Genomic DNA, 26,859 nt, shown 5'->3' with positions numbered 1-26,859 from the left:
GGAGCTGTAGGGAGAAAGACTAAGCTAGCGATGTTGTCAAGAGAGACTTCAGTGGGACAGTTCTCGGAGCTAGAGATGCAAAACAAATCTGTGAGGGCACAAAGCACGTAGAGAAAGCTAAGGAAGGTCAAGAGCCCCAGGAAGAGCAGAACAGTAGGGTGGAGCAAGACAGGAGAGGGATCTGAGACTAACAAGTACCATCCACTCATCCGTGGTAGTGACAACACAAACCAGTCTCTGAATGGAGCTGACATCTGAATGGAGGAAGGGGGCAGACAAGAAACAAACCCAGAAATAGCATGTCAGATGGGGCTGAGTATCCTAGATCCAAGGGAAGTGGAGGGCAGGTACTGGGTGAAAGAGATGGTCCAGGAAAGCCTTGGTGTTGACATTTGAGCAGAGACTTGGAGGGTGTGAGGGAGTGAGCTGTGCCCTTATTTAGGCACAAGCGCTGAGCACTCGGGGGAGAGGGGGCCACACGTGCTAAAGCCCTGAGGCAGGCATGTGCGTGGCGTGTTCAAAGGACATCCAGGAGGCCAGGCACCCGGAGCAGTGGGAGGTGATGGGGGTCTGGAGTGAACAGGCCACTGCAAGAACTTGAGCTCTACTTGACGTTAGACGACAAGACCTTGGACAGTTCTCCGCAGCGATTGAGGGGCGGGCTTCGGTTTTATTGTGCTCCGCCTGGTGGCTGTGTTGAGAACGACTGTGGAGGGAAGCAGGGAGGCCACTGCTCTGACAGAGGCAAGAGATGTTTGTGGCCAGGCCAAGATGGTGGCAGCAGAAGTGTTGAATAAGTTTGATATCTCTTCAGAAGCTTGGGAGGGAGTGAGGCCTCAGTGCAGCAGACCTTTGGCACTGGCACCACCTTGTGGCCCTCAGAGGGCCACATTCTCTCCGTGGGACCGTGATAGCCTGTGCGTACAAGCAGGTCAGTGGGGATAAATGGAGTGGTGGTAGAAAGTGACTTATTTCTAGCATAACCTCCTACATCACCACTTCCCAAATCTCAGTTGACTTGAGTTTTACAAACCAGGGAAATTGAAATCTTCTTCAGTGTTTCTAGTTTCTGTTTAAGAGTCCATATTCTCCAAAAACATTGAACATCTGGTCTGTGTACAGCTAGATAAAAGGTCTTGTGGAAATGGCAGGACTTCTGCTTATGTTTTTTTCTGCTTTGCTCTTGGGCTCTGTTTAGACTGCTGTGTGCAGAAGCTTCCCACTTCTATGTTGTCAGAGCTCCAGTTGCCCTCACCAGCTGCATGGATTACCTGTGACTCTGTTGTCTTTGTGACGTTGATCTGACACTTTGAGGTGCATGAGGGTGTGTAGATTCATTTGGTGCTTTCTCTTACAGAGTCTGTCGTTTGTTAACGTGGCAACTGGATGGCTGGGGGAAGGACTGGGGGTCGCGTGTGGGATGGCATATACTGGCAAGTACTTTGACAAGGCCAGGTAAGGCGCTTACCCAGAAACCACTTAACTGTTCCCACCCCACCCCACCCCCAGCACTTTGGCTTTATTTATCGCTTATTAGTTTGGGAAGGCAGTGATTGTGTTAAAAGTTCAGGTTACCAAGTACTCAAGGAGTAAAAAGAAATCATATTTCATGAAGCGGTTCTAGCATCTCCTGTTGGGTTCTAAGTGCTGCCTGCAGTATAGAAATCAGTTCATTAGGGACTTCCCTGGTGGTCCAGTGGGTAAGACTCCGCACTCCCAATGCAGGGGGCCCAGGTTCGATCCCTGTTCAGATAACTAGATCCCACGTGCATGCCGCAAGTAAGAAGCCCGCATGCTGCAACTATGAGCCCACATGCCACAACTGTAGGATCCCGCATGCTGCAACTAAGACCCGGCACAGCCAAAATAAATAGATAAATATTTTAAAAAAGAAAGAAAACAGTTTATTAGGATTCAAGTCTAAGTTTTTTTTAAACATTTATTTATTTACTTGTTTGTTTATTTAGCTAGCTAGCTAGCTGCGCCGGGTCTTAGTTGCGGCATGCGAGATCTTCAGTGGTGGTATACAAGGTCTTAGCTGCAGCATTGTGGGATCTAGTTCCCTGACCAGGGATCAAACCCGAGCCCCCTGCATTGGGAGTGCGGAGTCTTACCCACTGGACCACCAGGGAAGTCCTAGGATTCAAGTTTTTACTAAGAGAGACATCTTCCTGTTTCCCATATCTCAGTGAGCTTCACTGTAGAGTGAACAGATGGTGTATTTGCCTTTCCATTGGGGACCCCTACATGTTAATCAAAGGTCTCTTTTTCTGGAATGGTCCACCTTCCTGAAGACAGGCAGATCCATGCCTTTCTTGCAGGGGTGTGTGCCCAGGTGCTGCTGATGTAGGAGCAGCAAGATGGGGGATCCTGGGGGGCTCAGGGTTGGCCATGATGGTGTGCATGTTCTACTCCCATGGTTCACCCAGGGTGCCTGAGTCTGCAGCCCCTCGGTCCCAGGTTCCAGCCCAGGTGGCCCCTCTGGAGGCACTTTGTTGTGCTTCCTCCACTGTTGACCTTTTTCATCTCTCACTGTTGCCTCTGTTAGTCCCTATCCTGTGGTTAATCACTTTTTTTATACCTCATTTATAGCATTTTTTGGGGTCTGGGTTGTGTTTTAGTGCTTTAAACATTTCATGTTTCTGCTGCGGAGGAGTTTAATATTTGTAACAGAACATACGCTCCTGAGGTAGGCTGTTTTGATTGTTATTATTGTATATAAATTTGTAAGATCAGAAATAGAAGGTGGCAGTGCTTAACACGGAGCTTATCAAGAAACCATATATGTAAATGTTTGGGCGTTTAAGGGAGCTGCCTTCTCCCCATCCGCTCTTATTCGTTGGGCCCAGGGAAGTGGCAGAAGAACGTAGAAACTACTTTTACAGCTAGAATGAGAAGACTAGCCAAAGGTGCAGCCCATGTCGTGAGGCCCAAGCTTTTAAAGCTGTGTTTCCTCAGCTGTGGAATTTGGGCAGCGTTGACAGGGAAAATTGTCTTAGGTCTGAAGCAGCTGCTTCTGTCTCCTCCTTTGTTTCTCTCCATGAAATATATTTGCTCGAGCTGCCCAGAGGAGCCCCAGGCACGGTCCTAACGTCTCTCGGCTTGCCCCAGCTACCGGGTGTTCTGCCTCATTGGAGGTGGCGAGTCCTCGGAAGGCTCCGTCTGGGAGGCCATGGCCTTTGCTTCCCACCACAGTCTGGACAACCTCGTGGCCATCTTTGACGTGAATCGCCTGTACCACAGCGGCACCCTGCCCCTCAAGCACTGCACAGACGTCTTTCAGAAGCGCTGTGAAGCCTTTGGGTAACTGTCCTGTTTTGTGGCACCTTCTTTCCGCCCCATCCCCCCTTCGCCTTCTAACCTGGCCCACTTCTCGGTTGACAGGTGGAATACTTTCGTGGTGGATGGCCGCGATGTGGAGGCACTGTGCCAGGTGTTCCAGCAGGCGGCTCAAGTGAAGAGCAAGCCCACTGCTATAGTTGCCAAGACCTTCAGGGGCCACGGCATGCCACGTAAGGAAGTGTTGCTTTTCTGCTTGTGGTTGTCAAAAACCTCTGCCTAGCATATGAGGTGGAGGGAGGCTTAGGCTAGCTGGGCAGACAGCTGACTTCACGCACGGTGATTACGCCTGTGACGTGCGCCCAGCGCTCTTGCTCTTTCTCATGCTTGTAGATAGCAGATCTGGTTAGGGCAAGGGGGAGGGAGCCCAGACCCCCAGCAAGCGAGCGCAAGGGAGCGGCTGAGAGGATAGTCCCTCAGTTAGAGGACCAGCAGGGAGCCATCTCCACGGGAGTGCAGAGCCAGAGGGGGGCTGAGCGTGAGCAGATACGTAAACATGAGTGTACGTGCCTGCGAGCGCCCTAGCCTGTGCCCACGCTACCTGGGAGGACACACAGGCCACTAGTAAAGCAGCGCCTCTGGGAAAGGTAACTGTGGAACTGAGGGTCGGGGAAGGGAGGGGGTTTTGAAAGTCTTAACTTCTTGCAGATTTCAAAGTGGACCTCTGAAGTTGTTCATCTCAAGTATAAATAGTTGCAGTAGGTGTGATCCCTGGTGTGTTTTTAGTGTTGACATTTTAGAATAAAACTCTTCTATGACTCCTTCTCAAAATACAGTCTTATTCTGGTACCCCCGTTCAGTAAATGACGACTGGACCGGTTTGCTCCTGGCAGAAACCTGGGTATTGTCCTTGCCTCCACCTCTCCCTTATGTGCCCCCTACACACATACCCAGTCTTTCATCGATTCTGATTGATTCTGCTCCTGACGTACGTCTCAAGTCTGTTCGCTCCTCTCCATGTCTCTTGCCCAGGCCCAGTCACCTCTCCCTAACTGCAGTCTCCCCAAGCCAGCCCCCACACGACTGCCGTGGTGATCTTTCTACAACACGGATCTGATCAGTCACCATCCCCCTTCCAAACCCGTCAGTGGGTTCCCATCTTGCTTTGGACAGAACTCAGACTCCTTATACCCGTAGGATCCTCCATGGTCTGCTCTGCCTGTCCAGCCTCATCTCCCTCACTCTCCCCTCCATTCACCAGCACATGGGCCAGCGGCCCCCTCAAGAGCCTCTCGGCCTTTGTCAAGGCTGTCTCCTGCGACTGCAGTACCATGTCAGGCCCCCTGTGCCAGCTTTTTACTCTGTGGCTGACATCTTTTCCATCTGGATGTCTTTCAGATGACCAAATAGGAGCTCATTAGATACTTAGGGAATGAATGTGTTTTATCCATTGGGTTGCAGAAGTTGAGGATTCAGAAAATTGGCATGAAAGGCCAATGCCAAAAGAAAGAGTGGATACAATTATCAAACTAATTGAGAGCCAGATACAGACCAAGAAGAAGCTTGACCCAAAACCCCCTGTTGAAGACTCGCCTCCAATCAACATCACAGATATAGAAATGACCTCTCCACCTGCTTACAATGTTGGTGACATGGTAGGCAAACTGCTTTTTTCTCTGCTTTTCGTAAATACAGAGGACTCTGTTTACTCTGATCTCCAGGAATGAACAAATTGTTAGGTGATGTGGTATTTAACTAAAGATTATAAGCAATAAATATGGATTTACCTTCTCTTTTACTGTTTCTGATATTTATTCTTTGATTTCAAACTTAACTCAGGTCTGAATTTTCTTACCAGTCAGTCACTACTTATTTGTGTCCAGTGCTGTGCAACTTTTGTTTGCTTCTGTGTCTACTCAAAGGATGGGGGCCTGGCTGGATTGATCCGTTGGGCTTATTCCCTGGATTACACAAGGAAACACACCAATTCATCAAAGACCAGTTCTTCAAAAAGGAAACAAATTAGGCACGAAAGGCTGAACATAAAACCTTTCTGCTTTTTGTTACCATTTTTGTATTCAAAGTATGCAGGGTCTTCACAACCTAAGGAAATAAGGTGGTGAGCCTGGGAGGAAGGAAATACTTATTTATTTGGGGACATTTTGAGTGTTACTTACGTTTTCTTAGCCTGGTAATATGGGTTTAAAATAAATGAATTGACTATTTGAGAAATTAGAAAACAAATTTAAAAACAGAAGAACGCTATTAATAAGGGAAAAGTACATATAAACAGAGGCTACTTTGGTAATATGTGTTAACACTTTAGCTGTTCACACCCTTCAAACTAGCAGTGCAACTCACAGGAATTTGTCCTACAGGAACACCTGTGCAAGTGTGCAGAATAGAATGAATGTCAATTGCAGCATTGATTATGATGAAATGTTTATGTCTGGAAGGTAGGTGGGATTATGGGAGCTTTTCATTTTTTGAAAGACGTGTATATATTTTACTAATAGGAAAAATTAAGGAAACAGGCCAGTTCGTAAAAAGTTAATGAATTAAAGAACAAGAAGTCACATTAATACACAAATCAAAGAGTTGGCTCTTTGAATTACTAATACAGTAGACAAACCATTATCTAGCCTACTTAAAGAGATGAAAATCATAAATGAATAAAATTAGTCACTAGAGGAGATAACCACAGATGCGGAAAACAGAATTTTGAGAAAACTATGCTAATTGGTATGAAAACCTGTAAAAAAAAAAAAAAAAAAGGACCTCTTTTAGGAATACATAAAATACCAAAATTGACTAAAAAGACACAAAACACTTAAGTAGATCAACAGCCATAGAAAAATTTGAGAAAACTGTCCAAGAGTTGTACCTCCAAAGTGCCAGGCTCACTAAGTTGCAAGAGTGACTTAATTTTAACCTTCAAGGAATGGGTTAATTCCTAGGCTATTTCAAACCTTCTTGAATATGGAAAAAGCCATTTATGAAGCCGAAATGTTATAATGCTAGCCCAAAGGAAAAAACTACAGGCCAACCTCACTTATGAATATTGATGTAAAAATTCTAAATAAAATGTTCGCTGGTCTCAACTCAGTACCTTAAAGAGGTATATGAATCAGTGAAGTTCAAATTAGTAATGCATATCATTCCCCAGTATTAGGAGGGGGGAAATTATGATCATTAACAATTAAAGACTCAGTCCTGATGATGAAAAGGCAAGCCTATTTGCAGGTGGTAGAGTTGTATGTCTGGAAAGCCCAAGAGAATCGACAGAAAATGGTTAGAAATAAGAGGAGTCCAGAACGAGAACTTGTAGCAAAACTAATATACAAAGATTGATTCTTATATTAATAAAATGGAGAGATTATCCCTTTTACAATGGCAATAAAAACTAAAATAACTAAAAATAAACTTAAGTATATAAGGTCTATGTTAAGATACTTATAAAACTATAGCCCTAAAAGAAGCTCACATGCCTTGTATGCATGAGATGCTCACCAAGTATTTGTGAGTAGACCATTGCCAAAAGGATGCCACACAAACCTGTCATTTCCCTTACCTCTGGGGAGAGGAACTGGGAGAGCAGGAGGAAGATGGCCTTTTCACTCGATATCCTTTCATAACCTGACTTTTGTACTCATCTACATGAATTGCCTGTTTTAAAAAATATTTTTAGGAGTGTTTAGATGAACGAACAAAGACAAATGCGGAGGCAAACCTTGTTTTTTTAAATAACAGCTTTATTGAGATAATAAAGCTATATAAAGCTATAGATTTCTATATAATCTACCCATTTGAAATGTACAATTCAATGGTTTTTAGCATGCTGACAAGAGTTGTGCAACCATCACCACACTCAATCTTACAACATTTCCGTCATCCCAGAGAGAAACCCTATACCCATTAGCAGTTACTCTCTATTCCCACCCAGCCCCTAGTAACTGCTAATCTACTTTCTGTGTCTGTGGATTTGCCTATTCCAGACATTTCATGTAAATGGGATCATATAATATGCAAAGTTTTGAGTCTGGCTTATTTCACTTAGCACTGTGTTCTCGAGGTTCATCCGTGTGGTGGCAGTACTCCATTTTATGGGTATATCATATGTTTTATTTATCCATTCACCTGTTGCTGGACATTTGGGTTGTTTCTACCTTTTGGCTATTGTGAATAATGCTGCAATGAACATTTGTGTACAACCTTTCGTATAGATGTATTTTTCTCTTGGGTATATACCTAGGAGTAGAATTGCTGAGTCGTAGTAATTCTGTTTAACTCTTTGAGGAAATGCCAAACCTTGTTTTTTTTTAATAGAAAAACTCAATATTGTAAGGATGTCAGTTCTCCCCTAAATTAATCCATAGATTGAGTCCAATCTCAAACAATATCCTAATGGAATTGTTTATTATTTGTATTATGTTTCTAAAGTTCTACATTTTAATATTTACAGTGAGTATTATCAGTTTTATAGTTAAACACTCACAGAGGCATTTGCATTTTGGGAAATGTAAATTTTTAAATCAACTATAGGAATGGGACAGAAGAATAAATTTATTTGGGGGAAATTGATACCCAGTGAGCCAAGTATGGATTTAAAATTGGCTAGCAGTCCTTTTTTATGACCCTGAAGGAGATTATTGGTGAATCACAAATTTGCTTTCTTCATTAAGGTAGATGACAGTTTATAATTCTACCAATTCACCTTCCTTCTAAACCCATTCTAAGAAACTCTACTGTTTAACTTCCAGATAGCTACTCGGAAAGCATGTAGTTTGGCCCTGGCTAAGCTGGGCCATGCAAATGACAGAGTCGTTGTGCTGCACGGTGACAGCAAGAACTCCACCTTCTCTGAGATATTCAAGAAGGAACACCCTGAGCGCTTCGTTGAGTGTTGTATTGCTGAGCAAAACATGGTATGTATGCTGGGGACATCCATCTTGAGTCTTCTCATTGACAAACAGTGGCCCACCAGACATAGGAGGGCTGCGCTGTGTTACAGTTTTTCTTTCCACTTACAAAAGCAAAGGAACTGGAGGAAAAAAGTGTCGGGGGAAACAAGTACAGAGCAGCCAGGCAGAGTCTGAGGGGTGACTTCCAGGACCGCAGGGAGGGGCTCCAGCCATCTGCCCTCAGGTCTCCAGGCCTAAAGCCTGCCCAGCTCCCTGGTAGCTCTAGGTGACCCCACTCTTCCTGCCCTGCCCGTCCCACAACCAGGCAATCCTACAACATCCCAGAGGCCAATAGATTGAAAGCTACAAGGGACTGTGGTTTTTCTCTCCACCTTGTTGCATGGGGCCTAATATATCCTAGATATTCAAATGTTGCCCTAATTGCAGCCTCAAGAATGTCAGTAGTGCTGTGGCCTTAGGTAGAGCTGTTCTGCTTATCTGTGCTTCAGTCTCTTCCCAGGACGACATTAGCGCAGGAGTCTCTTATGCATGCACATATCCGCACACACTCCCCTCGAGAGAGAGAAAGGAGTTTGTGCAAGTAAACGCCTTGACTTGTAAAGCTCTGTGCCACTGCAGAGGCCAGCGCACATGTACCTTCACATCGTAGAGGCCAAAAACAGCACTGGCCAGAAATCTATGGGCCAGCAGGCCTTACGTGACCACCAGAGAGACTGTATTTGGAACAAGTAGTATTTACAGATATTTTAAATTAGTTGCCAGCTTTTTTTTTTCTTTTTTTTTTTTTTTTTTTGCCTGTACCATGTGGCATGTGGGATCTTAGTTCCCCGACCAGGGATCGAACCCGCGCCCCCCTGTGTTGGAAACACGGAGTCTTAACCACTGGACCGCTGGGGAAGTCCCAGTTGCCAGCTTTTAAAAGTCAGGAAATTTTATATGGAATCCAAATTTCTGGATTCTCTTGAAGAATGGGAAGATCTGGCAACATTGGGACGACATTCCTTCCTTCCTGCCACCAGTTAGCTGGAGCCAAGCAGGGGCCCCATTTAGATGGGGGTCCACAGCCAGCTCACCATGTCCCTGCGTCCTGCTGGCCCACTCATTTGTTCACGGTGCTTCCCTGGCCCTGTCAGTGTTGGAATTTAAGCCCCCCTGTTCAGTAAAGTAGGTCATTGCAATTGTAAGAATATGTACATTTTTCTGTGGGTCTCATTAAGCTAAGCTGTTTCCATTTTGAATGGAAAAAAATACAATTCATAATTTTCTGAATTGAGCCACCTATCAAAAAGCTTGCTTCCTAACTCATTGATTCTTTCAGTCAGCAACTGAAGGCAACGAATAAAGCAGCAGCCAGCAAGTGGGTAGCATCCAGGGCTACCAGGTGAAACTGGTGACTACAGTGATAGCGTGACTAGGGCCAGTCAGCAGCAAGGTCTCAGAGGACGTGACGTTTAAGCTGAGACTTAAGTGACAAGGAGTCAGCCATGCGCAGATCTTTGGGGGACGGTATTCCCAGCAGGGGGCCCAGCTAGCTCTGTGGCACGCCCAAATCTGAGCTGTTCAGGGAGCAGAAGGGAGGGCCGCTGTGGAGAACAGCTTGCTGGGGGGAGCGGGGGAGGTGACAGGAGATGGCGACTTGGACCAGGGCAGCAGCTGTGGGGTTGGAGAGGAGCAGACTCATCCAGAATCTGCTTTGCCGGGAGAGTCGGCAGGATGCCATGGGGTAGGTGTCAGGGCAGGAACCAAGGCTGGCGCTAGGGCAGAGGCCAGAGCACCTGGGAGCGGAGGAGTGTTGCTTCCTGAGATGGACAAGACTGGGGGAGGAATGGGTTTTGGGAACGCAGTCAGGAGCTCTCTTTGGGCCCTGGGGTAGGGGGGTCAGGGTACCTGTTAGACTGGGGATGGGGGTGCCAGGTAGCTTAGAGGATAGATCATTTATCTCCAAATGTGTTTGCTTTCCAAACTGCTGAATGTGTGTTTCTAAACTAGATCTTTTTCTGCCTAGCTTTAAGTTAACATCTAAATTTTTCATCACAGATTTAAGTAGATGCAAAGGATATAATTTCCCGTATATTGAAATTTGTGACACTTTAACACTCAAATCATCCAATTACATGAAGGCTCTCTTTGTCAGAAATTAAATCCGTTTTTCTACTTGAATTCTTATTTCCGTTCTGCTTCCCCAAATATATTTATGCATGAAAGCCTTTTGTTGACAGTTCTTTTCTGCAATAAAAATATGCATATACATTGACAGTTTTTAAAAATTTTCTTATGTCCATAGGCCTTGGAGCATTACAATTTGTTTTCTTCTAGACTGAGCTACAGTTATAATTATTAGCTTGTGTAGCATTGGTTAAGTACACTTAAAGCTAGAATGAGACAAGTTTCAGAACAAAATCTATTCGTATTTTAATGATGTAAGTGCCAAGAAACCTTGTTTACATAAATAAGGTGATGGGAAGGGAAAGAGTTTTGTTGTGGCAACATCATTCAATTCATTTGAATTCCTTCCCAGTTATAAGCCAAAAATCACACAGTGATCTTTCATGTTAAGTTGTTGGTGGAAAATTATTTGTAAAGGGTTGACAGTTACATTAGGTTCTCTTTCAGTTTTGTTAAAAGAATTGGAAAACCCCTGACTTAAAAAAGAATTTGTTATCCAATCTTTTGAGTTCTGTAGTTTCTCAAGGCTGCTATGATTATTTCGAATTGTCCTTTCTGTTTTGATCCGGAGCTCTTACACTCCAGGGTGTTGCCCAACTGAAGGACCCGATGAGGGTGAGAGAGCGCCTTTCGGCAGTCAGTGACTGGGAGGCGATTATCAGGGAGACAGCGGGAAGTAGGCCCTGGGCCCTTTTGCTGGCAGATGGACATGGGAGTCAAGGATCTTGACGTTGAGACCAGCCACAGCCATGTGCCCCTTGGACAGTCTTTGTTTACCCCAAGATGTTCATCTTCTAATTTGAAGCCTACCAAGGTATGTGAGCCTGCCCTTCCAGCGGAGGTGAAGAATAGAGAGAGAGAGGCGTGGTTAGCATCAAGCACATCAGACTGACACAGTGGGACCATATGCTGGTTCCCTGTGGAGGGGGCAGATGAGGAGGAGTGTGGCCCGAGGCCCAGGACTCAGTCTAGATGCGCCGCCCAGCAGAAGCGGCCTAGGCAGGGTCAGCAGCGTTCAGCGAGACGGCTGGTCTGTAGTGCTGGAGGCACCTGAGAGGCCAGGAATGATGCAGACAGGGTCTGTAGTGCTGGAGGCTCCTGAGAGGTCAGGTACGATGCAGGCAGGGTCTGTAATGCTGGAGGCTCCTGAGAGGCCAGGTACGATGCAGACAGGGTCTGTAGTGCTGTTGGCTCCTGAGAGGTCAGGTACGATGCAGACAGGGTCTGTAGTGCCGGAGGCTCCTGAGAGGCCAGGTACGATGCAGACAGGGTCTGTAGTGCCGGAGGCTCCTGAGAGGCCAGGTACGATGCAGACAGGGTCTGTAGTGCCGGAGGCTCCTGAGAGGCCAGGTACGATGCAGACAGGGTCTGTAGTGCCGGAGGCTCCTGAGAGGTCAGGTACGATGCAGAAAGGGTATGTAGTGCCGGAGGCTCCTGAGAGGTCAGGTACGATGCAGGCAGGGTCTGTATTGCCGGAGGCTCCTGAGAGGCCAGGTACGATGCAGGCAGGGTCTGTATTGCTGGAGGCTCCTGAGAGGTCAGGTACGAAGCAGGCAGGGTCTGTATTGCTGGCGGCTCCTGAGAGGTCAGGTACGATGCAGACAGAGTCTGTAGCGCTGGAGGCTCCTGAGAGGTCAGGTACGATGCAGACAGGGTCTGTAGTGCTGGAGGCTCCTGAGAGGTCAGGTACGATGCAGACAGGGTCTGTAGTGCTGGAGGCTCCTGAGAGGCCAGGTAAGATGCAGACAGGATCTGTAGTGATAGAGGCTCCTGAGAGGCCAGGTACGATGCACGCATGGTCTGTAGTGCTGGAGGCTCCTGAGAGGCCAGGTAAGATGCAGACAGGGTCTGTAGTGCTGGAGGCTCCTGAGAGGCCAGGTAAGATGCAGACAGGGTCTGTAGTGATAGAGGCTCCTGAGAGGCCAGGTACGATGCACGCATGGTCTGTAGTGCTGGAGGCTCCTGAGAGGCCAGATACGATGCAGGCAGTGTCTGTAGTGCTGGAGGCTCCTGAGAGGCCAGGTACGATGCAGGCATGGTCTGTATTGCTAGAGGCTCCTGAGAGGCCAGGTACGATGCACGCATGGTCTGTAGTGCTGGAGGCTCCTGAGAGGTCAGGTACGATGCAGACAGGGTCTGTAGTGCTGGAGGCTCCTGAGAGGCCAGATACGATGCAGGCAGTGTCTGTAGTGCTGGAGGCTCCTGAGAGGCCAGGTACGATGCAGGCATGGTCTGTATTGCTAGAGGCTCCTGAGAGGCCAGGTACGATGCAGGTAGGGTCTGTAGTGCTGGAGGCTCCTGAGAGGTCAGGTACGATGCAGACAGGGTCTGTAGTGATGGAGGCTCCTGAGAGGTCAGGTACGATGCAGACAGGGTCTGTAGTGCTGGAGGCTCCTGAGAGGCCAGGTAAGATGCAGACAGGGTCTGTAGTGCTGGAGGCTCCTGAGAGGCCAGGTAAGATGCAGACAGGGTCTGTAGTGATGGAGGCTCCTGAGAGGCCAGGTACGATGCACGCATGGTCTGTAGTGCTGGAGGCTCCTGAGAGGCCAGATACGATGCAGACAGGGTCTGTAGTGCCGGAGGCTCCTGAGAGGTCAGGTACGATGCAGGCAGGGTCTGTAGTGCCAGAGGCTCCTGAGAGGTCAGGTACGATGCAGGCAGGGTCTGTAGTGCTGGAGGCTCCTGAGACGCCAGGTACGATGCACGCATGGTCTGTAGTGTTGGAGGCTCCTGAGAGGCCAGATACGATGCAGGCAGGGTCTGTAGTGCTGGAGGCTCCTGAGAGGTCAGATAAGATGCAGGCAGGGTCTGTAGTGCTGGCGGCTCCTGAGAGGCCAGGTACGATGCAGGCAGGGTCTGTAGTGCTGGAGGCTCCTGAGAGGTCAGGTAAGATGCAGACAGGGTCTGTAGTGCTGGAGGCTCCTGAGAGGCCAGGTAAGATGCAGACAGGGTCTGTAGTGCTGGAGGCTCCTGAGAGGCCAGGTAAGATGTAGACAGGGTCTGTAGTGATGGAGGCTCCTGAGAGGCCAGGTACGATGCACGCATGGTCTGTAGTGCTGGAGGCTCCTGAGAGGCCAGATACGATGCAGACAGGGTCTGTAGTGCTGGAGGCTCCTGAGAGGCCAGGTAAGATGCAGACAGGGTCTGTAGTGCTGGAGGCTCCTGAGAGGCCAGGTACGATGTAGACAGGGTCTGTAGTGCTGGAGGCTCCTGAGAGGCCAGGTACGATGCACGCATGGTCTGTAGTGCTGGAGGCTCCTGAGAGGTCAGGTACGATGCAGACAGGGTCTGTAGTGCTGGAGCCTCCTGCGAGGTCAGGTACGATGCAGGCATTCTCTGTAGTGCTGGAGGCTCCTGAGAGGTCAGGTACGATGCAGTCAGGGTCTGTAGTGCTGGAGGCTCCTGAGAGGTCAGGTACGATGCAGGCAGGGTCTGTAGTGCTGGCGGCTCCTGAGAGGCCAGGTACGATGCAGGCACGGTCTGTAGTGCTGGAGGCTCCTGCGAGGTCAGGTACGATGCAGACAGGGTCTGTAGTGCTGGAGGCTCCTGAGAGGCCAGGTAAGATGCAGGCAGGGTCTGTAGTGCTGGAGGCTCCTGAGAGGCCAGGTAAGATGCAGACAGGGTCTGTAGTGATGGAGGCTCCTGAGAGGCCAGGTACGATGCACGCATGGTCTGTAGTGCTGGAGGCTCCTGAGAGGCCAGGTACGATGCAGGAAGTGTCTGTAGTGCCGGAGGCACCTGAGACGCCAGGTACGATGCAGGCAGGGTCTGTAGTGCCGGAGGCTCCTGAGAGGCCAGGTACGATGCACGCATGGTCTGTAGTGCTGGAGGCTCCTGAGAGGTCAGGTACGATGCAGGCATGGTCTGTAGTGCTGGAGGCTCCTGAGAGGTCAGGTACGATGCAGACAGTGTCTGTAGTGCTGGAGGCTCCTGAGAGGCCAGGTACGATGCACGCATGGTCTGTAGTGCTGGAGGCTCCTGAGAGGTCAGGTACGATGCAGGCATGGTCTGTAGTGCTGGAGGTTCCTGAGAGGTCAGGTACGATGCAGACAGTGTCTGTAGTGCTGGAGGCTCCTGAGAGGTCAGGTACGATGCAGGCAGGGTCTGTAGTGCCGGAGGCTCCTGAGAGGCCAGGTAAGATGCAGACAGGGTCTGTAGTGCTGGAGGCTCCTGAGAGGTCAGGTACGATGCAGGCAGGGTCTGTAATGCTGGAGGCACCTGAGAGGTCAGGTACGATGCAGACAGGGTCTGTAGTGCTGGAGGCTCCTGAGAGGTCAGGTACGATGCAGACAGAGTCTGTAGTGCTGGAGGCTCCTGAGAGGCCAGGTACGATGCAGGCAGAGTCTGTAGTGCTGGAGGCTCCTGAGAGGTCAGGTACGATGCAGGCACCGTCTGTAGTGCTGGAGGCTCCTGCAAGGTCAGGTACGATGCAGGCATGGTCTGTAGAGCTGGAGGCTCCTGAGAGGTCAGGTACGATGCAGACAGGGTATGTAGTGCTGGAGGCTCCTGAGAGGCCAGGTACGATGCAGGAAGTGTCTGTAGTGCTGGAGGCCCCTGAGAGGTCAGGTACGATGCAGGAAGTGTCTGTACTGCTGGACGCTCCTGAGAGGTCAGGTACGATGTAGGCAGGGTCTGTAGTACTGGACGCTCCTGAGAGGTCAGGTACGATGCAGGCATGCTCTGTAGTGCTGGAGGCTCCTGAGAGGTCAGGTACGATGCAGGAAGTGTCTGTAGTGCTGGAGGCCCCTGAGAGGTCAGGTACGATGCAGGAAGTGTCTGTAGTGCTGGAGGCTCCTGAGAGGTCAGGTACGATGCAGGCAGGGTCTGTAGTGCTGGACGCTCCTCAGAGGTCAGGTACGATGCAGGCAGCGTCTGTAGTGCTGGAGGCTCCTGAGAGGCCAGGTACAATGCAGGCAGGGTCTGTTGTGCTGGAGGCTCCTGAAAGGCCAGGTACGATGCAGGCATGGTCTGTAGTGCCGGAGGCTCCTGAGAGGCCAGGTACAATGCAGACAGGGTCTGTTGTGCTGGTGGCTCCTGAGAGGCCAGGTACGATGCAGGCAGGGTCTGTAGTGCTGGCGGCTCCTGAGAGGCCAGGTACGATGCAGGCAGGGTCTGTAGTGCTGGAGGCTCCTGAGAGGTCAGGTAAGATGCAGACAGGGTCTGTAGTGCTGGAGGCTCCTGAGAGGCCAGGTAAGATGCAGACAGGGTCTGTAGTGCTGGAGGCTCCTGAGAGGCCAGGTACGATGCAGGCAGGGTCTGTAGTGCTGGAGGCTCCTGAGAGGTCAGGTACGATGCAGACAGGGTCTGTAGTGCTGGAGCCTCCTGCGAGGTCAGGTACGATGCAGGCATTGTCTGTAGTGCTGGAGGCTCCTGAGAGGTCAGGTACGATGCAGTCAGGGTCTGTAGTGCTGGAGGCTCCTGAGAGGTCAGGTACGATGCAGGCAGGGTCTGTAGTGCTGGCGGCTCCTGAGAGGTCAGGTACGATGCAGACAGGGTCTGTAGTGCTGGAGCCTCCTGCGAGGTCAGGTACGATGCAGGCATTGTCTGTAGTGCTGGAGGCTCCTGAGAGGTCAGGTACGATGCAGTCAGGGTCTGTAGTGCTGGAGGCTCCTGAGAGGTCAGGTACGATGCAGGCAGGGTCTGTAGTGCTGGCGGCTCCTGAGAGGCCAGGTACGATGCAGACAGGGTCTGTAGTGCTGGAGGCTCCTGAGAGGTCAGGTAAGATGCAGACAGGGTCTGTAGTGCTGGAGGCTCCTGAGAGGCCAGGTAAGATGCAGGCAGGGTCTGTAGTGCTGGAGGCTCCTGAGAGGCCAGGTAAGATGCAGACAGGGTCTGTAGTGATGGAGGCTCCTGAGAGGCCAGGTACGATGCACGCATGGTCTGTAGTGCTGGAGGCTCCTGAGAGGCCAGATACGATGCAGACAGGGTCTGTAGTGCTGGAGGCTCCTGAGAGGCCAGGTACGATGCAGGAAGTGTCTGTAGTGCCGGAGGCACCTGAGAGGCCAGGTACGATGCAGGCAGGGTCTGTAGTGCCGGAGGCTCCTGAGAGGCCAGGTACGATGCACGCATGGTCTGTAGTGCTGGAGGCTCCTGAGAGGTCAGGTACGATGCAGGCATGGTCTGTAGTGCTGGAGGCTCCTGAGAGGTCAGGTACGATGCAGACAGTGTCTGCAGTGCTGGAGGCTCCTGAGAGGTCAGGTACGATGCAGGCAGGGTCTGTAGTGCCGGAGGCTCCTGAGAGGCCAGGTAAGATGCAGACAGGGTCTGTAGTGCTGGAGGCTCCTGAGAGGTCAGGTACGATGCAGGCAGGGTCTGTAATGCTGGAGGCACCTGAGAGGTCAGGTACGATGCAGACAGGGTCTGTAGTGCTGGAGGCTCCTGAGAGGTCAGGTACGATGCAGACAGGGTCTGTAGTGCTGGAGGCTCCTGAGAGGCCAGGTACGATGCAGGCAGAGTCTGTAGTGCTGGAGGCTCCTGAGAGGTCAGGTACGATGCAGGCACTGTCTGTAGTGCTGGAGGCTCCTGCGAGGTCAGGTACGATGCAGGCAGAATCTGTAGTGCTGGAGGCTCCTGAGAGGTCAGGTACGATGCAGGCACGGTCTGTAGTGCTGGAGGCTCCTGCGAGGTCAGGTACGATGCAGGCACCGTCTGTAGTGCTGGAGGCTCCTGCAAGGTCAGGTACGATGCAGGCATGGTCTGTAGAGCTGGAGGCTCCTGAGAGGTCAGGTACGATGCAGACAGGGTCTGTAGTGCTGGAGGCTCCTGAGAGGCCAGGTACGATGCAGGAAGTGTCTGTAGTGCTGGAGGCCCCTGAGAGGTCAGGTACGATGCAGGAAGTGTCTGTACTGCTGGACGCTCCTGAGAGGTCAGGTACGATGTAGGCAGGGTCTGTAGTGCTGGACGCTCCTGAGAGGTCAGGTACGATGCAGGCATGCTCTGTAGTGCTGGAGGCTCCTGAGAGGTCAGGTACGATGCAGGAAGTGTCTGTAGTGCTGGAGGCCCCTGAGAGGTCAGGTACGATGCAGGAAGTGTCTGTAGTGCTGGAGGCTCCTGAGAGGTCAGGTACGATGCAGGCAGGGTCTGTAGTGCTGGACGCTCCTCAGAGGTCAGGTACGATGCAGGCAGCGTCTGTAGTGCTGGAGGCTCCTGAGAGGCCAGGTACAATGCAGGCAGGGTCTGTTGTGCTGGAGGCTCCTGAAAGGCCAGGTACGATGCAGGCAGGGTCTGTTGTGCCGGAGGCTCCTGAAAGGCCAGGTACGATGCAGGCATGGTCTGTAGTGCCGGAGGCTCCTGAGAGGCCAGGTACAATGCAGACAGGGTCTGTTGTGCTGGAGGCTCCTGAGAGGCCAGGTACGATGCAGGCAGGGTCTGTAGTGCCGGAGGCTCCTGGGAGGTCAGGTACGATGCAGGCAGGGTCTGTAGTGCCGGAGGCTCCTGAAAGGCCAGGTACGATGCACGCATGGTCTGTAGTGCTGGAGGCTCCTGAGAGGTCAGGTACGATGCAGACAGGGTCTGTAGTGCTGGAGGCTCCTGAGAGGTCAGGTACGACGCAGGCAGGGTCTGTAGTGCCGGAGGCTCCTGAGAGGTCAGGTACGATGCACGCATGGTCTGTAGTGCTGGAGGCTCCTGAGAGGTCAGGTACGATGCAGGCAGGATCTGTAGTGCTGGGGGCTCCTGAGAAGTTAGGTACGATGCAGGCACGGTCTGTAGTGCTGGAGGCTCCTGCGAGGTCAGGTACGATGCAGGCATGGTCTGTAGAGCTGGAGGCTCCTGAGAGGCCAGGTACGATGCAGACAGGGTCTGTAGTGCTGGAGGCTCCTGAGAGGTCAGGTACGATGCAGACAGGGTATGTAGTGCTGGAGGCTCCTGAGAGGCCAGGTACGATGCAGGAAGTGTCTGTAGTGCTGGACGCTCCTGAGAGGTCAGGTACGATGCAGGCAGGGTCTGTCGTGCTGGACGCTCCTGAGAGGTCAGGTACGATGCAGGCATGGTCTGTAGTGCTGGAGGCTCCTGAGAGGTCAGGTACGATGCAGGAAGTGTCTGTAGTGCTGGAGGCCCCTGAGAGGTCAGGTACGATGCAGGAAGTGTCTGTAGTGCTGGAGGCTCCTGAGAGGTCAGGTACGATGCAGGCAGGGTCTGTAGTGCTGGACGCTCCTCAGAGGTCAGGTACGATGCAGGCAGCGTCTGTAGTGCTGGAGGCTCCTGAGAGGCCAGGTACAATGCAGGCAGGGTCTGTTGTGCTGGAGGCTCCTGAAAGGCCAGGTACGATGCAGGCATGGTCTGTAGTGCCGGAGGCTCCTGAGAGGCCAGGTACAATGCAGACAGGGTCTGTTGTGCCGGAGGCTCCTGAGAGGCCAGGTACGATGCAGGCATGGTCTGTAGTGCCGGAGGCTCCTGAGAGGTCAGGTACGATGCAGGCAGGGTCTGTAGTGCCGGAGGCTCCTGGGAGGTCAGGTACGATGCAGGCAGGGTCTGTAGTGCCGGAGGCTCCTGAGAGGTCAGGTACGATGCAGGCATGGTCTGTAGTGCCGGAGGCTCCTGAGAGGTCAGGTACGATGCAGGCAGGGTCTGTAGTGCCGGAGGCTCCTGGGAGGCCAGGTACGATGCACGCATGGTCTGTAGTGCCGGAGGCTCCTGAGAGGTCAGGTACGATGCAGGCAGGGTCTGTAGTGCCGGAGGCTCCTGAGAGGTCAGGTACGATTCAGGCAGGGTCTGTAGTGCCGGAGGCTCCTGAGAGGCCAGGTACGATGCAGGCAGGGTCTGTAGTGCCGGAGTCTCCTGAGAGGCCAGGTACGATGCACGCATGGTCTGTAGTGCTGGAGGCTCCTGAGAGGTCAGGTACGATGCAGGCAGGATCTGTAGTGCTGGGGGCTCCTGAGAGGTCAGGTACGATGTAGGCACGGTCTGTAGTGCTGGAGGCTCCTGCGAGGTCAGGTACGATGCAGGCAGGGTCTGTAGTGCCGGAGGCTCCTGAGAGGTCAGGTACGATGCAGACAGGGTCTGTAATGCTGGAGGCTCCTGAGAGGCCAGGTAAGATGCAGACAGGGTCTGTAGTGCTGGAGGCTCCTGAGAGGTCAGGTACGTTGCAGGCATGGTCTGTAGTGATTGAGGCTCCTGAGAGGTCAGGTACGATGCAGGCATGGTCTGTAGTGATGGAGGCTCCTGAGAGGCCAGGTACGATGCAGACAGGGTCTGTAGTGCCGGAGGCTCCTGAGAGGCCAGGTACGATGCAGGCATGGTCTGTAGTGCCGGAGGCTCCTGAGAGGTCATGTACGATGCAGGCATGGTCTGTAGTGCCGGAGGCTCCTGAGAGGTCAGGTACGATGCAGGCAGGGTCTGTAGTGCCGGAGGCTCCTGAGAGGTCAGGTACGATGCAGGCATGGTCTGTAGTGATGGAGACTCCTGAGAGGTCAGGTACGATGCAGGCAGGGTCTGTAGTGCCGGAGGCTCCTGAGAGGTCAGGTACGATGCAGGCAGGGTCTGTAGTGCCGGAGGCTCCTGGGAGGTCAGGTACGATGTAGGCAGGGTCTGTAGTGCCGGAGGCTCCTGAGAGGTCAGGTACGATGTCGGCAGGGTCTGTAGTGCTGGCCGCTCCTGAGAGGTCAGGTACGATGCAGGCAGGGTCAGGTGTCCTCTCCGTTTGGCAGCTTCTGGGTCCCTCACAGGGAATGGCAGCCTAGATGAAGGGAAACGGGCAGAAAGTGGGAAATTAGGAAGTGTGCGAAGTTTCCTGTGAAGTACAACATAGACGAAGGGCAGCATCTGGCGCGGGAAGACAAGGTGAAAGTGTGGGGGGAAGATGGAAGATAGTAGCACACACTTCAGTGATCAGAGAGGGAGAAACTGAGGGAACATGGGAGGGGAGGGAATGATTGCACATTCAGAGATGCCCTTGAGGAAGCTAGAGAAGGCTGAGGTTCAGCACGGTGGGCAAGTGGGCCTCTAGTAGGTACCGGTCTGCCCCATCTCCTACTGACTCGGCGGGGACGTGGGGACGGGATGGGTGAGCCTCCGTTGTTTACCTCTCTTCCCCAGGAAATGCGCAGGGGAAGCATGCGAAGGGGCAGGGAGAGAGGGGACAGAAGGTAGGGGAAGAGAATAGGAAGGAGACCCACGGTGACTGCAGGGGCAGCCTTGAGTGTCTCGAGCTTCCACATCTTGGATTTGAAGGAGCAGGGTCAGCACTGCAGCTCCTCTTTTGTAGCAGCATTCAGGGGACACCGTGGATTTGCCAGGTTTGGGGTTTTCCCAGGTAGGTGCCTGGGGGAGGGGTGGCAAGGTGAGAGGGTGCAGAGTAGAGGTTTCCCTGAGATCCCCACACTCTGTGCTGGGGAACGGAAGGGGCAGTGGTGTCCGGGAGTGTTCTGATTCACCTGCTTTGTGTTGCAGGTGAGCGTGGCTCTGGGATGCGCCACCCGTGGTCGGACTGTTACTTTTGTTTGCACCTTCGCTGCCTTTTTGAGCCGAGCATTTGATCAGATCCGGATGGGAGCCATCTCTCAAAGCAACATCAACCTCATTGGGTCCCACTGCGGGGTATCCATAGGTATGAGTTCTCAATGCCATCATTTTAATCGCCTTCCTCCTTTACAGAGAAAGATTAGCCTGTAAGAGGCTGAACTGCCAGCGTGCTTAAGGTTCCATAATGTTTGATTATCATAACCTCCGTTTTGAAAAAAGCCATGTCATGTTTTAGAAGTTCCAGACACTCTGGGTAACTTTTGAGCCGATCTCTTGGTATTACTGAAAAGTGCCCATTTTTTCTGTCATCGAGAAATAATTATCTGTCCTGAGTGCCTCTTCTTTGTCAAGCCACGTACTAGGTAGAGATTGGGTCACCCTGGCATCACCGAATTGTTTACTGCTCTCTGGTCGCCTTAGTCTAAGTGGGGACAAGCTGCATGGGCACAGCAAAGTGAGCAGCACAGCCTGCCAGGGCTCCCCCGGCCCGAGCAGCCTGCTTGGACAGAATGGGAAACCTCGAGGCGCCCAACACGTGGGCATTAACCGTGGATGGGCTACATGGAAGCTGGGGGAAACACGGGAGCCGGGAGGAGGACCGAGGCGTGTGTTAGCAGTGGATAGAAAATCGGGCGAGTCTGTGAGAACCTGAAGAAGGATTTCAGCGTTGCTGACAGGAGGAGTCTCAGACGGCAGGAACAGCAGAACCCCAGTCCCCGGGGGTTTCTTGCCTGGGAAACGTCCGGGATGACAGAAATGGGGAGTCTAGAGAGACGGGGCACCTGACATTCCTGTGGCGGGGCAGGTCAAGGTAGATGTGGCAGCTTACGCTTGCTGCCAGAATGCTGGAGGGGAGGGCTGGACGTGCGTGTTTGGGTGTCGTCTTGGGGACTTCCTGGGAGAGCAAGACTGGCTAAGAAGTCTCTGGATGGCCAGATGCAGGGGAAGAGAGCAAGGAGGGAGGAGGGCCTGGACAGGGGTCCGGGGTCTCTGCCTGGGGCTGGGTGAGGAGTAAGTTTTAGACTCAGCTGAGTGGAGAAGTGGCTCTAGGTCCAGACCAGAGGAGCCGGGGTTCTGAGGAGAGACAGTGGTCCCAGGCCAGGCGGTGTACGCGGCGACAGTTCCCTTCCTAGCTGGAAGAGCTAGGCCGCCCTGGTGTACGTCGGGCTTTCTCTTTGCACAGAGTCTCTTTCCCCCCCACACGAAGGCCCTCTGAGTTCCAGCAGCACCCCGAGGGCACCCCAAAGGCTATGTTCTGTGATTCTCAGCTACTTTGAAGGCCATGAGAAATGAATGAGACCATTTGAGTCTGAAAACTTTAGTCTCTTGATGGAGAAGGTAGAAGAGCAGAGAAGAAATGACAGAGTCTGAGGGGGCCTCCTAGGGAGAAGTGCACAGGGCCAGAGACCTGGTGCTCGGGGACGAGTGTTGGGTCGCTCAGGGCAGCAGCGCTAGGACCGTGTGCCAGGGGTTGGCGAGGCTTGGGGCCGAGAAGAGGCCTGTGCCGTGTTGCTTGCAGCGTCAGTTGGGAGCCTCAGGCGGGGCGTGGCAGTGACCTGCGCTGCGCTGGCGGCCACCCCGGTGGCACGCGTGCTTGGCTGACGGGGCGGGCTCACCTTTCCATTGGGCTGTGGCTTTGCTTTCTCAGGTGAAGACGGCCCCTCCCAGATGGCCCTGGAGGATCTGGCCATGTTCCGAGCGGTTCCGAACTGCACGATTTTCTATCCGAGCGATGCCATCTCAACGGAGCACGCCGTGCTCCTGGCGGCCAACACCGAGGTATCCGTAAGGGGGCACTGGCGCCGACAGAAAACATTGCTGGGCTCTGATGCTGCTTTGGTACTGATGGCTTGATTTTTTTTTCCCCCATTTTTTTCTCAGCATAAAGAAAATAGATATTCGTTATAGGAAATTTGGTTGTAGGATTCCTTTTAAAAGTAGAACCATTGCCCCAGAAAAGGGTGATGAACCACGAAGAACATGAATACATTCGCATTGTAAAAAGCAGTGCAGAAGAATTTCGAACCCCTGACGACCTGTATCGGGTGGGACTTGGGTCAAGAAGAGGGGGTGCCCTGGGGCTCTGAGACAGGGAGCCCTTGGCAGGGCCACGGAAGTGGGTCCCAGCGACAAGCCATCATGTGCTGGCCTTAGACACAGCCCGTGCAGCTGCCACCTCGTGATATCAGAAAACTGGACAGTTGCCAGTGGGAGGCCACTGCAGACAAACCCTGGGGTCCCCAGCCCTGTCCCGCCCTCAGAAACAGCTTAGAAGGCTACAAGTCTGGCTTCTGCCCTGCCTGCCCCTCCTGAAGTCTCACCCAGGGGCATCAGATGGACACAACCTAACTCCTGTCCAGAACCCAGCCGCAGCAGAGGCTAGGGGACAGAATCTTTACCTTTCTAACCACTCTAGCTAGCGGCCGCCAGACTCACCTCACCCCCCAGGCCTGCGCGCACCCGTGCCCCTGCGCAGGCAAACCTGGGCACAGTTGGGGTGGGTCGTACGAGTTCCGTTCCAAGCATTTCCAACGTGTTAGAGACATGAGTTTCTTTTACTGTTTTCCTTTAAACCTAAGTGGCCTCACACATTGTTCTGGATTTTTCTACGTGCTATATCCGGGACATTGTTCTATGTCCTTGCATGTACAGTGCAATCTCGTGTGCTGCAGGGTCTTATTTGTGGGAAGTTCAAAAGAGACAAAGCTGTGGTGACGGAAATCAGAATAGAGGTTGCTTCTTGGGTGGGGAGAGTGACAGGAGAGAGGCATGAGGGAACTTTCTGGGCAGGTGCAAATGCTGTCCAGACTCAGGAGATGGTTACATGGTGTATAACTTATCAGAATTCGGGGCGTGCTCCACTTAAGTAAATTTTACCTTGTAAAAATACACCGAATAGAACTAGTTCATAACATGTAAATGAACAAAAGGAATCAGTGTTCCTAAATTAATGTATGGGTTTATCATGTACGATTTAAATATGTATGTAAATTAACAAATACTAGACATTTGAGTATTCATTTACATTCCTGTTTATATGTTCAAGGTGATAAAAAACGTATTTACATCTTTTTATTGGAGAAATAGTCATTTTATATTCCGGTGTCTAAGGTACTTCTAAGGATGGAGCATTCATTACAAGCTGTTGTGACAAAAGTTGTTTCCCATGTGTTTTAGGCTTTCTAGTCAAGGTGAGTCAGCGCTCCTGCTCCACGTTTATGTTCTGTGGAGACACAACAGATCGATTTATACTTGAGAAAGCTTTCCTAAACGGGTGAGCAGGACAGCGTGGAGAGCTCGTCACAGGGCACCCAGCAGGGCCCTTCGTAGTAACCTGACCCCGTGACAGTTGGCCCTCACTCCAGAAGGCACATTTTGTTTTTAGTACAAAGAATTGTTAGGTCCTCCCCCGCTTCTTTTTGAGGTTTATTAGTTGGAAATTTAGTTTGATTTTCTAAACTGTGGCTCTGGTGTTCATTTACACCCTAGGGGATGTGCTACATTCGGACCAGTCGGCCAGCAACTGCAGTTATTTACACCGTATACGAAAACTTTGAGGTTGGACGGGCCAAGGTAAGGCCTTAAGTTCTCCAGTGTCTTCCAGCATCAGTTCACGTGGAGAGCACTGTTCTTAAAGCCAGCGCTAGAGACATCCACAGTTGACGCTTCATTCTTTCTTTGCACTAGTTTAAAAAAAATTCATGACCTTTGCCTGCTTTTCTTCAGGAAGGAACATTCTGCCAATATCAGCCTGAACTGAACTTTTCTCCTTTCTGAAAGGAGTCTCTTTGTTGAGCCCTTAAAGATAAGCTGGTAACAACTTGAAGGCTTTTGAGTTGCTTTGCTGTACCTTATCACAGCCTCAAGCTAAACAAAATAATAGAACCCATTTCAGATGAATAGTATATCTGTTAGGTTCTGGTTTTGCAGGTCCAAGGCCAGGAATATAACAAACAAATATGAACCATCTTGCCTCTGGCCATTGTGTGACCCTGCGGTTGGTTTTGCACATGGATTGTGGCCTCGCCCCCAGGCCTGCTGATAAAGGCTGGCATTGCAAGGTGCCTCCTATCTCCTGTATCCTTGAGAAAGCCCTAGAAGCACAGATTGTTAGCAGCCAGCCATGTTTTGTAGATGAGGGCCAGAGAAGGTGTTCAGGAAGACCAGGATTCAAGCCCCTACGGCAGCTCGACGTCTGTGTGCCTGCCTGTCTGAGCTGCGTGTGCAGAAAACCAGCAGCGTCTGTGGAGAAAATAAGTGACTGCCCACCACCTAGAGAGCAGGGCTTACAGACATTTGGCCGCGTTTTCTTCCTGGCTTTTTCTATATACACGTATATATATGTGTATATCTTAGTTGAGATCATACTGCATAGGAAAGTTTTATGTCCTGTCTTTATCTTATAAGCCTTTTAGAACGTCATTAATACTCTCCTTAAGTATGTGAAAGACTGATAGCCACTCTTGAAGAGCAATAGGTGACTTCCAACCTGATTGCTACGGGCCAGGCTGCTCCAGGATTCACAGTGGCTGGTGCTCAGAATGAGTGAGTGAGCGCTGGCTGGCTTCAGCGCCACAGTAGAGCAGGTGTACCCAGAGCAGTTAATAGTCCCCCATAGTTCCATTCTGCTGAATGGAAAAGCTGTATTATTCACTTCAGTGTGAACTACACGTTCACACTATTGTTCCCTGGACTCCCACGTTTAACTCAAAGCCATATGTTTGCCTCCGGGGGTGGTGGGGAGTGTGTCTTGGTGATAGTTATATGGTTTTCAAAGCTTTCTCATATCTCTCTTCTTTTTTTCCCCCCCCTGATGTTTGTCCTGTCCTGACAAAATGAAGTAAACTTCCTGATGTGAGTTAAAACGTGTGTGATAATATGCATGCCATGGATAATTCAAGGGCTGGATTTGCAAAGGGGGACGTAGGTGTGTGTATGTATGTGTGTATATGTATGTATCTATACATGTATATTTGTGTGTGTGTGTCTGTGTGTGTGTATGAAAACACTAGAACATTCTCGAAGAATGGGGGTGAGTGGTTTGAAGCCCTGAATATCTGTAGTCAGCAATGGTTCTTAAGCCACAGGAAAAGCTATACAGAGGAATGCAATGCAGACTTCCAGATGCCTTTGGTTGGGTGACTTTGGAGGAAACAAAACGATGGAAAAAAGAGCAGAGAACCCTGTCTGCTTACAGAATAGCGGGTGGTTGGGAGCATGGGCTTTGAAGTCAGATGGGCCTGGCTGCTGGTCTCAGCCCTGCCCTGGGCGAGTTCCTCCTGTTCTGAGATTTGCTTTCCACAGCCACAGAAGGGGCCCGCTAATGCACGGGCTTCACAGGGCACTTGGGCATGCACCTCGAAAATGCCCCCAAATGGTCCCCATTCGCGTGTTCGTGATTGGAGTCCAGTCTGTGTGAGTGCCCCAGCAAGATGTTCACGCAGCCCAGAGGTGGCGCCTTTGCAGACCCCTTGGTGGGCGTGAGTCCGTGCTCTGGAGCAGATGGGCTGTACAACTCGCTTCTGGCCTTCAGCCTTTCACATCCCAGTTGGAAATGCACCTGCTTTGCTAAAGGGTCATTTTGCATACGTATTGTAAAAGAACTTAGTAATTTGGCATCGTGAATCATGAGGAAAAGTAGGTGAATTTGTTAAACAAACATGAAGTGGGGCTTATTAAAAAGAATATGTCCTTGTTGGTCAGTGTGCTGACTCGGCCTTTTTTATAGTGAACTATTAAGGAGTGAAATTGGTAGGCTCAGGAGAGCAGTGTAGCAGAGTGTCCTCCACTTTGAGACACACTCTGTGTGTAGTAAGCACAGCATTTTTGTTTTGTGGGTGCAACACCAGGTCGTCCGCAACGGTGTCAACGACAAGCTCACAGTTGTTGGAGCTGGAGTGACCTTGCATGAGGCCTTAGCAGCCGCCGATGATCTTTCTAAGCAAGAAGGTCAGTTGGTTGTTGCTGAATGCTGAAGTTCAAGCTGGGAGTGGTAGGACTTGGGCTGCCTGTGTGCCCCAATCTGTCTTTT

General features: G+C 51.2%; 1 protein-coding gene across 1 annotated transcript in view; it reads left to right on the top strand.

The window, feature by feature from the left end:
* The window catches only part of LOC309652146 (transketolase-like protein 1), a 35,993-nt gene that overhangs the window by 6,760 nt on the left and 2,374 nt on the right, over window positions 1-26,859 (top strand). Inside the window, exons 3-11 of the mRNA XM_082445669.1 lie at window positions 1,358-1,455; window positions 3,112-3,303; window positions 3,385-3,512; window positions 4,741-4,934; window positions 8,040-8,204; window positions 20,757-20,913; window positions 22,477-22,607; window positions 24,318-24,401; window positions 26,678-26,777. Coding sequence (XP_082301795.1) covers window positions 1,358-1,455; window positions 3,112-3,303; window positions 3,385-3,512; window positions 4,741-4,934; window positions 8,040-8,204; window positions 20,757-20,913; window positions 22,477-22,607; window positions 24,318-24,401; window positions 26,678-26,777 — 1,249 coding nt within the window. The remainder of the gene's footprint in view (window positions 1-1,357; window positions 1,456-3,111; window positions 3,304-3,384; window positions 3,513-4,740; window positions 4,935-8,039; window positions 8,205-20,756; window positions 20,914-22,476; window positions 22,608-24,317; window positions 24,402-26,677; window positions 26,778-26,859) is intronic.

This window comes from Balaenoptera physalus (genome assembly GCF_965194825.1).
Source record: "Balaenoptera physalus genome assembly, chromosome: X".
NCBI lineage: Eukaryota > Metazoa > Chordata > Mammalia > Artiodactyla > Balaenopteridae > Balaenoptera > Balaenoptera physalus.
This window is presented reverse-complemented; position numbering and strand designations above follow the sequence as displayed.